The following is a 12,518-nucleotide window of genomic DNA, read 5'->3' on the forward strand; positions in this document are numbered from 1 at the left end:
ACTCTATATTAAAACTGCAGTGGATTATTACGTGTTTACACTCTATAGCAGAGAAAACACACTACAGCATGTAATTCATCTCAGTGGCTGAACTTTACACTTTACAACTTTACACTTTTCCAGGACATTTTGAATATATTATTTGTTGCACATTTCTTGTTACCTCCCAGCTTAAAAAAAAAAAAAAAAAAAAAAAAAACCCAATAAAAACCATTACAAAAATTCTAATGGTTTACACTAGAAATACCATAAAAAATTATTAACAGTAGTGTGTTTTGGGCCATATTCTATTAGGATTAATGGTTTGTATTGGTTTCCACTAGACAAAAACATGCCACAAATAGAACCCAACACATTATCAGTAGAGGTCCACAACGACAATTATAGTTTCCATTAAAACCCAATACAATTCCCATTAAAACCATTAGAATTTCTGTAATGGTTTCTATTGTTTTGGGGGTTTCTTCAGCAGGGCTCTGCACTATTTATCATGTAAGCCAACACTTATTTTGGTTATCTACAAATATTTTCATTATTTGCCAGAAAATAAGGCAGACGTTGCCAGCAAACGTAGCAGTAAACAGAAAGCAAAAATGCTAAACAAAGACAATAAAGGCTCTTATATATATATATATATATATATATATATATACACATACACACACACACACACACACACACACACACACACACTTTAGCCTAATATTAATATCCCCATTTGTTCATGTATTTATGGTACTCTTGCATGTATTTGTTACTCTTGCAGTTACAGTAATGTGAGGTGATGCAACACTACACATTAGAAACCTTGCTCGCATAAATTAGCATTATTAGTAGTGGTGATGTTATAACAGGAAGGGCTTCATAAAGCAAGTGACGAAGTTATATAAGGATGTCTTGATAATGGAAATGATACGGACAGTGTGCTGAAATAAACAGAACAAACATGAAACTAGACTAGCCAGTGTTCTGGAAAGTTCTAGCTAACGTAGCAGTGCACAGAACATAATAAGGCTAAACGGAGACGAGAAGGATGAATGAAACCACAGCGGCATGGAGTAAACTGTTTTTATTCTTTTGGTTAAAAAAAATTATAATATTTTGAGAAAATAACTTAAAAAAAACAACACGCTCCATCACACACACCCACACCCAGTAAGAACTAACATGCAGAAGTTTTTCTTTTTTACACCACACAGCAGCAATGGATTCATTCAGAAAATGATGCGCAGTGGTTATGATGTGAATCGTGTAGACGTGTGGCTCCAATCAGTTCTATTTAACATGTACAAAGTTGTTATTGTGGATGCTCTAAACAACTGCCACCCCTTCCTCTAGCCAGCTAACATCATGTGACAAGTGTATTATTAATTAGCAAGCCGCTAACGACTAACAACTCCTGAAACAAAACCTAACCTGGAGCACAAAACAACAACAAAAAAAACACAAATGACCTAAAACAAGCAAGAAACCACTCCCACCGCTTAAATAAATATTAAAAGCCGTAGGCACTTGTTAGTGTACCGAGATGATCGAGACTTGGCGATCACGTTAAACACAAACGTCGGGTTACGTTTTCAGGGTTTGAAACAATGAGGTAATGTATCTGTGCGTTTTGACCAAACATGCGATCTGACCCTTGTTTACAGTGCAAAGAGTCAACGCCGTTCAACAGTGCATCTTTAAACCTCGCCCACTCTTACATATTTACACCGCCAACCGGATACCAGATATGTAGCGATATCGGACGACCTGTACATGATGGATCTTTAATGAATACCTCAAACTAGCAAGCACATAGCTAAATATTGTAAAAAGAAGACCAGATAGTGAGCACGCTAACTAATTAGCAAAGCCGGCATCCACACAGAAACTAGTTGTAGAAATAATGGAGTTGTGGTGAAATTTCTCAATATGATGTTCAGTTCAGTTAGCAATCAAGGCTAAGTGTGATCTTTTTCTCGACATATCTGAGGTAAATGTTTACGTTCCGGATATTTTTGAGTAATTTCTCCAACATTGCTGCGCCTTCCTGTTAACCAGCTAGCTAAATCAGCTCGTTTAGCTTCAATTATAGTAAAGAGTCTTTCAGCACAAGTTTCCTAGCAATGGTCTTCTCTCAGATTTAACCACTCACGAAACAGTGAGTGTATCATCATGGAAACAATTTACGGCCGAACACGCGCTGAAATAGGAACAGCCGAGTGCATGTTTTAAAGCTAGCGTCCTGAGATCAGTAACAAATGGTTTAAAAATAAGAAGACTAGCTCAGCACAATTAACCCTGACACGCACATCCTGATCGTCTTCCTGTTTCCTGAAGAAACTGAGTCCAGCTTTGCTCCCTCGTCCTGTTCGGCTCAGCAGCTCCGCCTCAGGTTGGAGATGGTACTGGTGAAGAACTCGTAGCAGAAGAAGGTGAGGCCAGTGGACATGGCCGCCTTTATCAGGCTGGGAGAAAGACCCTTAAAGAAGCCGACTAGTCCTTCCTCTCGACCGATGCACACTGCGCAGTCCACAAATCCGCGGTACGACCGGACCTACGCACAAAACACATGCGTCCAATGTTGAGACTACTCTTGTGGTCAGTTGGCATCGCATAACATCAGAAACCTTGTATTTGTGCTAGCATAACAGTACGTGACACTTAAATCCTATATCAGAGGGCAGATTATTTCTTATTCCGCTCTCTGTAATAAAAAGCGCACTGCTAGGGTTAATGAACTCACATCTGCGATCATTAACCTCGATCAGAGATATGCATTGAACCCTTCTCCAGAACTTATTAAACAGCGTCTTGACTTGCAGGCAGAATTTTATCTTATTTCGACTAAAGAGGCGGAACGCTTGTTGTTAGGTACTCGTGGTTCATATTATGAACATGGCGACAAGCCGAGTCGTTTACTGGCACATCAGCTACCGTGACAGGCCACTTCCCGTCTCATACCTAGTGTTAAAAACACTCATAATATTGTCACTACAGAGCCCATGGAAATTAATGCTACTTTTAAATGGTTTTACTCTTCGCTTTATAAATCCGATTTATTGTCCTACAGACAATACTCAATTGAATGCATTTCTTCAAAACCTTTGTAACCCTGTTATTGATTCGAATATTGCCATGCAACTGGACTCCCCACTCTCTCTCGAAGAAATTTTAATTTCAGTTAAAACTGTGCAATCTAACAAAGCTCCTGGCCCGGACGGGTTCTAGTTGAATTTTTTAAAACGTTTACTGGAAAATTAGCTCCATTGCGTTTATCTATGTTCAACGAATCTTTGGAATGTGGGTCTTTGCCTCCAACACTGACACAAGCCACGATAGTTCTGCTTCTTAAGGAGGGTAAGGATCCATCCTCCTGTGGTTCTTATAGACCGCTGTCTCTGCTTAATGCAGATGTGAAGGTGTTGGCAAAAGTAATGGCATCTTGTTTAGAGAATGTACTCTTTTATTTTATTTCTGAAGAGCAGAACAGTTTTATAAAGGGATGTCAGTTGTTTTTCAATACCTGTACACTCTTTAATATAATTTATTCAAAGCATTCGTCTGTGCTCCCTGAGATTGTGATTTCATTAGATGCTGAAAAAGCATTTGATAGGGTTGAGTGGGAGTATTTGTTTGCAGTCTTGAGGAAGTTCAGATTCGGGGATAAGTTTATTTCTTGGATTAGCCTCCTTTACTCATCCCCTAATGCCAGGGTTCAGACAAACGATATTTATTCTGATTATTTTGCTCTGGGACGTGGGTGTCGCCAAGGCTGTCCTTTATCCCCTCTGCTTTTTGCTGTCGCTATCGAGCCTCTGTCTATCATATTAAGATCTTCTCCCTTGTTTAAAGGAATAGTTCGATACGGTGTAGAATACAAATTGACGCTATATGCTGATGATTTGTTATTGTATGTAACCGATCCTATTGCCTCTATGCCAGCTGTCTTGGGTGTTCTGGAGACCTTCGGTGTTGTCTCTGGTTATAAATTAAATTTAGATAAAAGCGACTGTTTTCCTGTCAATACTGCAGCATTTTCTCTCCAACAGTCAGATCTACCTTTTCAGTTTAGTCAGTCAGGGTTTAAATACCTAGGTATCAACGTGACACGTTCTTTATCTAATCTTTCATCAGCTAACTTCACTCCCCTTATCTCAAAGATTAAATCCAACATTCAGAGTTGGGGTAACTTCCCCCTTTCTCTAATTGGCAGGATCAATGTCGTCAAAATGAATATATTACCGAAGTTTCTTTTCTTGTTCCAGCAAGTTCCTCTTTCTCTGCCAAAATCATTCTTCGATTCATTGGATAAGATAATTAGTACTTTTATTTGGGGTGGGAAGCCACCAAGGGTTCGTAAATCTTTATTGTAGTGATGTCGACTTAGTGAAGGACTTGCATTACCCAATTTTCAATTCTATTACTGGGCTGCGCACATCCATAAACTCTACTACTGGGTTAAATCTCCTGGATCTTCTTGGTGTAAATTGGAATTTACAATTTTTTTTTTTTCTTCTTCTTGTAGGGAATCCTCTTTACCTGCTTTACTTTATTCCTCTCTACCTACAAAACTCTCCCTATATACTGATAATCAAGTTTTCTTCAACACACTTAAGGCTTAGTATCAATTTAGACGGCGCTTTAAATTTGTAGGTGCATCCTCTTTGTGTCCTTTAGTCAACAACCATCTATTTCCTCCATCGTGTTTGGACTCCACGTTTTCAGTATGGTATGACAAGGGTATTGAACAAGTTAAAAATCTGTATGCCGATGGTGTGTTTGATAGCTTTGCCTATCTGTCATCCACTTATGACCTCCCTGTGACGCATTTCTTTCGGTATTTTCAAATTCGGAATTTCGTTTCTAGATGTTTTCCTGATTTCCCCTCTGCGCCTCCTGAACAGGCTTGGGAAAGCTTGTTTTCAAACAATCCGCATCAGAGAGGAATGATTTCTAGGATTTATGATTTTATTCTGGTGCTAGGTAGTGAGTCGAGTAACAAAATTAGGAATGCGTGGGAAACGGAGTTAGGAGTACAGATAAGTGAGGAGTGTTGGGAAAGTGCTATAGGGAGGGTACAGTCTACCACTTCTTGTGCTCGTCTTGGACTTATCCAGTTCAAAGTTTTACACAGAGTCCATCTGTCCAAGTCGAGACTTTCTGTGATGTATCCGGACGTAGAGGACAAGTGTGATAAATGCCATGGCTCTCCCTGCCATCTTGGCCATATGTTTTTCTTCTGCCCTGATCTCCATGGTTTTTGGTCTGGTTTTTTTTTACCATCATGTCCACTATTCTCAGGGTAGATTTAAAACTTTGCCCATTGATTGCTGTATTTGGGATTCCTGACGAGTTCCATTCAGCTCGATACAAAAGGATGTTATTGCTTTCACATCCCTTATAGCAAGACGTTCCCTACTGTTGCACTGGAGGTCTGCTAAATACCCATCTATCTCCCAGTGGCTAAAGGACGTGATGTTTTTTCTGAAACTCGAGAAAATAAGGTATACGATGAGGGGTTGTACGGACAAGTTTTTTTTTTTTTATAAATGGCAACCCTTTATTGCATATTTTATGGAGTTACAGACACTTCCCACTTAAATTTTTGTGCCTGTTGTTGGGTTTTACAATATCTACATAACCAGCGATAGTTATTGATTAGCCATGATGAGCCGGGTCTGGGGGGGGCGGGTTTGTTTTCGGTGTTTGTACTTTTTAATTTTGTTTTCCTTTGTTAGTATAAAAAGAAAAAAAAAACTGTGAATGATTGTTGCTGTGTGTCAGTCAGTTTGTTTTTCTTCTCAATAAAACTTTATTGGAAAAAATAACAGTACGCGTCGAGGTGTAAATCTCAGTCTGTCCGTGTTTCGGTGCAACGCGTCTCACCTGTCCGAAGTGTGCTCTGGCCTCCTCGAACCCGCCCACCTGCAGTCTCTTTTTGAACAGGTCGAAGGGGTAGGTGAGGGTTTTACTGATGACTCCGGCCACGCTGCCACTCACCAGACTCTGCAGTCCACCTGTAGAGAGCAGGACACGCCTCCTTCACTTTTAATTCACTTCATGCAAAATACTGCTTTCTGATTGGCTGTCGTACGAGTGTTACATTTTTGTATCACAAAGCAGAGCGAACGTAGATTCATTTCTAAAACAGTGTCTCTAATACAATATAACCATGATGGAACATTTCAAGCCCCACCCCCTGCCACTGTAAATCGTAGCTCCACCCATCACCATAAAACCTAGCTCCACCCTCTGTCACTGTAAATCGTAGCTCCACCCTCTGTCACTGTAAATCACAGGTCCACCCCTGCTACTGTAAACCATATCTCCACCCCGTCACTGTAAATCGTGGCTCCACTCAATGTTAATGTAAACCGTAGCTCCACCCCATCACTGTACATCGTCACAAATAATCACATAAATAAATACATCGTCACACAAGTAACGTATGGTGTGTACACATTCAGTGACCTTTAGACATCTTGCCATCACGCTCCAGCAGTTTCTTGAGGACGTTGTAGCTGAAGAACTGGAGGCCAGCGTAGGGGAACACGGCCACCAGTGTGGGGATGAGGCCTCTGTAGAAGGTGAGCGCCCCCTCCTGGATGTACATGGTCCTCACAGCGTGACGGAGGTTCCTGTAAACCTGCTCATAGTTAGAACACGTCCATGATTAGTGGACATTAGTTAGTTAGTTAGTTAGTGAGTGAGTGTGTGTGTGTATGTGTGTGTGGTACCTTGGGTTCTCCCTGAGCAGCGAAGCGTGTGCGAAGTGTGTCGAGTGGCTGGCAGGCCACAGTAGCAGAACACGCAGCCATTCCTCCACACAGGAAGTGAACTCCAGCCGCCTGGCTGTTATAGGACGTGTTTTTATGGATGAGCTCAGTGAGCTCCTGGAAACTTGCAAACTGTACACACACATACACACACACATACACACACACACACACACACAGACAACAGTAAGAAGATCAAAGAGCTGCAGCTTCACTTAACATAAAGAAGGACTTACAGTACAGTGAAAAGTTTATACACCCCAGGTACCCCTGACCATCACACCCATATGTGCTTGTTGAAAATCTCGTTCCAGATTTATTCCCCTTTGGTGTTATAATGCACTTCACTCTTCTGGGAAGGCTTTCCACTAGATTTTGGGGCGTGGCTGTGGGGATTAGTGTTCATTCAGCTACAAGAGCGTTAGTGAGGATGAGGTCAGACACTGATGTTGATGTGAGGAGGCTAAAGTTCCAGTTCATCCCAAAGGTGTTCAGTGGAGTTGAGGTCAGGGCTCTGTGCAGGACACTCCAGTTCTTCCACCTTCCAATAAATTCATCTTCTGGTTACAGTGATAACGCCACATAAATCCTACAAACACTCAACCGCTCGCTCTTGAGATATCACACTAACGAGAATGTCGGACAGACAGGGAGGGCAAACTTTCACACTCAACTGTGTGACAGTAATGGATGGAATGTCAGACTAATGATAGGTGTGTAAATGCTCAGATCATCACACTTCACTTCACGTTCGGCGTTTGTTCACCTGGACGGCTCCGTAACACATGGAGAGCATCTGAGCGGCGACATGGCCTTTCCAGAACGCAGACGGTCCCTCCTCTCCCAGAATGCAACGACACGCCTGCATTATGCTGCTGTATTTCCCCTCGGGCCTGGAGGACGAGACGCGCTCCACCTGCAGCTACACACACACACACACACTTTATTAATAACTTTATTTACGCTGCCTAGGCACATGTTGTATAACGCTATAATCTGTCCCTAATAACAATATTATCAAATATCGTGATATATTGTATCAAAGGTTATATGAATATCAATGGATATGACCATTATTATGATTTTAAATGAATATCCACAGACAGTCAGGTTCTCCTGAGAAAAAAAACAACTAATTAACTAACGAATTTAACCCCAATACAGCGGTGCTGTTACCTGGAAGCGGATCTTGAGCACGTCCATTGGGCTGACGATGGCGCGGGTGACGAGGCCTGCTGCTGAGCCGGCCAGGGCCGCGTCCTCTGGGGAGAGGGCTTTGCTGCCTGGGTCAAACCCCACCATCATGACTCGACTCAGCCTGCTCTCACACACACACACACACACACACACACACACACACACACACACGAGGGTGAGTGGAGTTTATTAATAACAGCTTCATACAACACCGACAGGGATATTTATTTTGGAATGTGGCGTCACCTTCATCAAGGGCATTTACAAAGATGTGCAGGAAGTATTGGTGTGGTGTAGTTATACAATAATACTACTAATACAACTGATACCCCACCACCACCAACAACACAATAATAATAATAATAATAATAATAATAATAATAATAATTGAACAACATGTCCTTTCCTACAATAATAAACTAGAAAGTGTAAATAGTATAAAGTAAAAAAATATAATATAAAATAACCTCTGATTAGATATTTTTTTTATATAATCTAAGGACTGGTGAGGACGTTTATTCTTGATTTTTCTTCATCTGCATCTGCATATCTCTCTCTCTCTCTCTCTCTCTCTCTCTCCCTCTCTGTCACACACACACACACACACACACACACACACACACACACACACACACACACACACACACTGACCTTTATTTCTGCCCTGTGAGAGGATCAGAGTGTATCCCGGGGCCAGTTCAGGTGTTTACAGTCACATTACCGGCACATGAGCTCAGCTCGCTCGCTCTCTCACATTTCTCTCCTGAAGCGCCGCCATGTTGGGGCACCGGGAAGAACGTCCGCTACGAAGAAAAGTTATTTTCCACATCCGCATTACGACATACTCCGCCCACTGTGCTCTGATTGGCCAATATGCCATGCCTACGACTGCGCCTTTTTTCCAGAGGCGTTGGCCTACGAAGAATCAGCGGATTGGACAGTTGGTGTTACCGTCGCAACCACGGAGCACAGCGGAAGTGTCTCCAGTTGTTTTTTTTTAATCGAAATAAACTGAAAAGAAAGAGTTAAATAGATTAAAGAAAAGGTTAAAGGTTAAGTAAAAAATATAATCACGAAATAAAAACATCTGGTAAAAAATGTTTGGAAAAACATCGCGCAAAAGATGACAAACATTACAGCCATGAAAATAAAATACAGCTCATTAAAATTATACTTATGACTATAGTTTATTTTGTAATGATATAATTTTCTTATTTTCGTATTTGTTCTCGACTCTTTTAACTATAATCTCCAAACTGCCCCGGCCAAACCTAGCACAGGAAGTGACGTCGGTCTGAATACGGGCGGCTCGCGTCTGTCCGTCAGTATATTGTGTTGTAGTTTCCAACTAATCTCAAGATTAGTTCCTCCCCCCTGTATTAAACCACACACTTTTTAATAAATAAATAAATAAATAAAAATCTTAGCTTCATATTTCTTCACTGGACTATAAGGCAGCGCTCATTAACATTCGAGAGGAAGAATTCGATTAATATAATATACAAATAAATAAAACAGGTCTTCGAAAAAATAATGACCAGTGTGTGTTTGTGTTTGTGTCTATCTATCTATGTCTATCTATCTATCCAACTAACTCTCTCTCTCTCTCTCTCTCTCTCTCTCTCTCTCTCTCTCTCTCTCTCTCTTTCTGACTTGTTAAAAAATAAATAAATAAATAAATCAGAGGGAGAGGGGGGATATTTTTATTCATGAAAATAAATCATGAACCACTGTGGGCCTATATAGACTATGAAGCCTATTAGGCTATTTCTTGCAGCTGTTAAAGTAGCATTTACAGGATAATGATGAACTTTAATAAAACAATTTCGAAACTTGAACTTAACCGCTGTATATGCGGGAATATTTTAATACATTTTTAAAAAATGTAATTCATCAAGTAGCGTGATATTTTTGACTCTCATATTGATATTCTGTGGGGATACATTCTGTCTCCACCAGGGAAAAAAAATAATCCAGCAGAGGCAGGGATATCTAGACCAGAAGGGGGGGAATCCCCCATCACCCCCAGCAAAATACACATTCACACACTACGGACAATTTAGAAACGCCAATCAGCCCACAGAGCATGTCTTTGGACTGGGGGAGGAAACCGGAGCACCCGGAGGAAACCCCCGAAGCGCAGGGAGAACATGCACACTCCACACACACACAGGGCAGAGGCGGGAATCAAACCCCCGACCCCGGAGGTGCGAGACAAATGTAATATAATATAATGTTTATTATTTATAATATATTATATTTTATTTATTAATTAAACTATTAATACATTAAATATGACAATGCGGTAAATACATAATAAACCATGTCCTATAGACCAAAGTGTAGTAAAAAAACAAAACATGATTAGGTTCTGATATTTAAAAAATAATCTTTTTTTTTTTTTAAATGTCAATAAATAAACAATCAAACAACGAAATACTTTTAAAACTCTACAGCAATACAATTAATGTTATAAAAATATTAAAATACATGCAAAATACAATCAATCAAATATACACAGTGTAAAATACACAAAATATCAGAACGAAACTGTGTATATGTTTACTATCTTAAACAGTAATGAAACAAAAGTATGAACACGTGAATAAACTCTAAAACAAAGCGCAGTGTGGCCTCTGCTGATTGGTCAGTGACATGTTCAAACCCGGAAGTCTCTTGTTCCGAATAGAGTCCTGCTTCCTCCGTAGGCGCCCTACATCAGCTATAACCCTGAATCATACAGACTCTGTGTAGTGCACTTTATCAGCCTGGGAGATATTCAGGACACAACCCGAACCCGGAACTATGATTTGAACAGTACAGTGTGTACAGTGTGTGTGTGGTGTCTGAGTGTTAAACTGAAGCATATGGAGTGCACTGTGTGGAATAAAGTGATCATCTTCCTCCTGTTCCAGGTCCCGGATGTAGCTCTCTGCTCTGAGCAGGACACCGGCGGCTGGTAAACACACCACAGCTTTATATTAATGCGCACGTGCTTGTGCGTTACCGTTTCCATAGTAACAGCTCATTGACAGGGACGTGTACAGTGCACGCGCCACATAAACATGTGTTAATATGGTGGAGTTTTCTTAATGTGTTCATGTAACATGTATGGAAGGAGTCTCCAGTGTCAGCGCTGTGTAACAGTCAGAGGTGAAGCTTCAGGACAGAGCGTAACAACCAGTGTTTATTCATTTATTTTGTTTAATTATTTAAAAAGAGAGAGAGAAAAAAGTGTGTGCGTGTGTTTAGGGGCCTGGACTCCAGTCTTGCTGATGAAGGGAGCTGCAACATCGATATCAGAGACGCCACAACAATCACACACACACAGTTTCTAGAGGAGTGAGTCTCACACACACACAAATGCAATCATCTGTCCTTATGTCACTCTGTCAGATCAGTGATAAAGGTGTGTGTGTGATCTCTGACAGATACGCCTACACTAAGCCTGTAATATTAAGAGGACTTACAGACAACAGGGTGAGTTCTAACACACACACACAGATACTTTTATTTATGTTATATTTTGTTTGGACCTTTTGTCTGTGCTCTGATTGGTCTGATTTGAGTGTTCTGTGCTCTGATTTTGGTGGTTTCAGAAATTCCGGTTCCTGTGTTCCAAGCCAAGTCTGTTGAGGGAGTACCGGGACAAAACAGTCCGCCTGAGCACGGCCAACACACACTCCTACAGGAAAGGTACACACACACACACACTCTCTCTCTCTCTCTCACACTCACTCACAGTGCTTCCTGTATTTGTCTAGTGGACGTTCGGTTTGAAGAGTTTGTGACGTCGCTGTTGACCCCTCAGTCTGAAGACACCCTGGGCAGCGGTTAGTGTTTTACACACAAACACACACACACACACCTAAAATAACGTGCTCTAAAATCACCTGCAGTGTGACTCGTGTTCGTTGTTTGTGATTTTATATGAGGTTATTGATGATTGTGTGTGTGTGTGTGTGTGTTGCAGATACGCTCTACTTTTTTGGTGATAATAACTTCACTGAGTGGCATTCTCTGTTTGAGAAGTACAATGCTCCGCCTTACAGCCTGCCACGCACCAGCCCGGCGTACAGCTTCGGCATCGCAGGTACACACACACACACACACACACACACACACACACACACACACACAGACAGAGGGAGATGAGACACACACACCTACTCTCTCACTGTGTGTGTATCAGGTCCAGGTACCGGTGTTCCCTTCCACTGGCACGGTCCGGGATACTCCGAGGTCATCTACGGCAGAAAGGTGTGTGTGTGTGTGTGTGTGTGTATTCTTAATAGTCAGCCATAAGGACTGGCATCTAAACTGTAACTGTGTGTGTGTGTGTGTGTGTGTGTGTGTGTGTGTGTGTGTAGCGCTGGCTCCTGTATCCCCCTGATCAGGCCCCTGAGTTCCACCCCAATCACACCACCCTGCACTGGATCTCACACTCGTACCCTAACCTGGAGAAACACAACACACCACTGGAGTGTACCATCAGACCAGGAGAGGTGAACACACACACACACACACACACACTCTCTCTCTCTCTCTCTTTCTCTGTAA

At 41.4% G+C, this 12,518-nt stretch overlaps 2 protein-coding genes across 2 annotated transcripts in view; one reads left to right on the top strand and one right to left on the bottom strand.

The window, feature by feature from the left end:
• Nucleotides 1-1,054: 1,054 nt before the first annotated feature.
• Nucleotides 1,055-9,225, bottom strand: slc25a19 (solute carrier family 25 member 19). Its single transcript, XM_053637822.1, has 7 exons — nucleotides 8,610-9,225; nucleotides 7,938-8,079; nucleotides 7,528-7,683; nucleotides 6,723-6,893; nucleotides 6,457-6,631; nucleotides 5,872-6,002; nucleotides 1,055-2,539 (listed from the first exon to the last, which is right to left on the bottom strand). Exons 2-7 carry the CDS (start codon nucleotides 8,064-8,066, stop codon nucleotides 2,360-2,362), a joined length of 942 nt encoding a protein of 313 aa, XP_053493797.1. The 5' UTR covers nucleotides 8,067-8,079; nucleotides 8,610-9,225; the 3' UTR covers nucleotides 1,055-2,359.
• Nucleotides 9,226-10,732: 1,507 nt separating this feature from the next.
• Nucleotides 10,733-12,518, top strand: part of jmjd8 (jumonji domain containing 8) — a 2,312-nt gene continuing 526 nt past the window's right edge. The window contains exons 1-8 of the mRNA XM_053637825.1: nucleotides 10,733-10,917; nucleotides 11,211-11,300; nucleotides 11,390-11,438; nucleotides 11,558-11,654; nucleotides 11,723-11,791; nucleotides 11,932-12,051; nucleotides 12,151-12,218; nucleotides 12,329-12,463. Of these exons, the coding sequence (XP_053493800.1) occupies nucleotides 10,826-10,917; nucleotides 11,211-11,300; nucleotides 11,390-11,438; nucleotides 11,558-11,654; nucleotides 11,723-11,791; nucleotides 11,932-12,051; nucleotides 12,151-12,218; nucleotides 12,329-12,463 (720 nt within the window). The 5' untranslated portion in view covers nucleotides 10,733-10,825. The remainder of the gene's footprint in view (nucleotides 10,918-11,210; nucleotides 11,301-11,389; nucleotides 11,439-11,557; nucleotides 11,655-11,722; nucleotides 11,792-11,931; nucleotides 12,052-12,150; nucleotides 12,219-12,328; nucleotides 12,464-12,518) is intronic.

Source organism: Ictalurus furcatus, chromosome 12 (assembly GCF_023375685.1).
Source record: "Ictalurus furcatus strain D&B chromosome 12, Billie_1.0, whole genome shotgun sequence".
Classification (NCBI taxonomy): domain Eukaryota; kingdom Metazoa; phylum Chordata; class Actinopteri; order Siluriformes; family Ictaluridae; genus Ictalurus; species Ictalurus furcatus.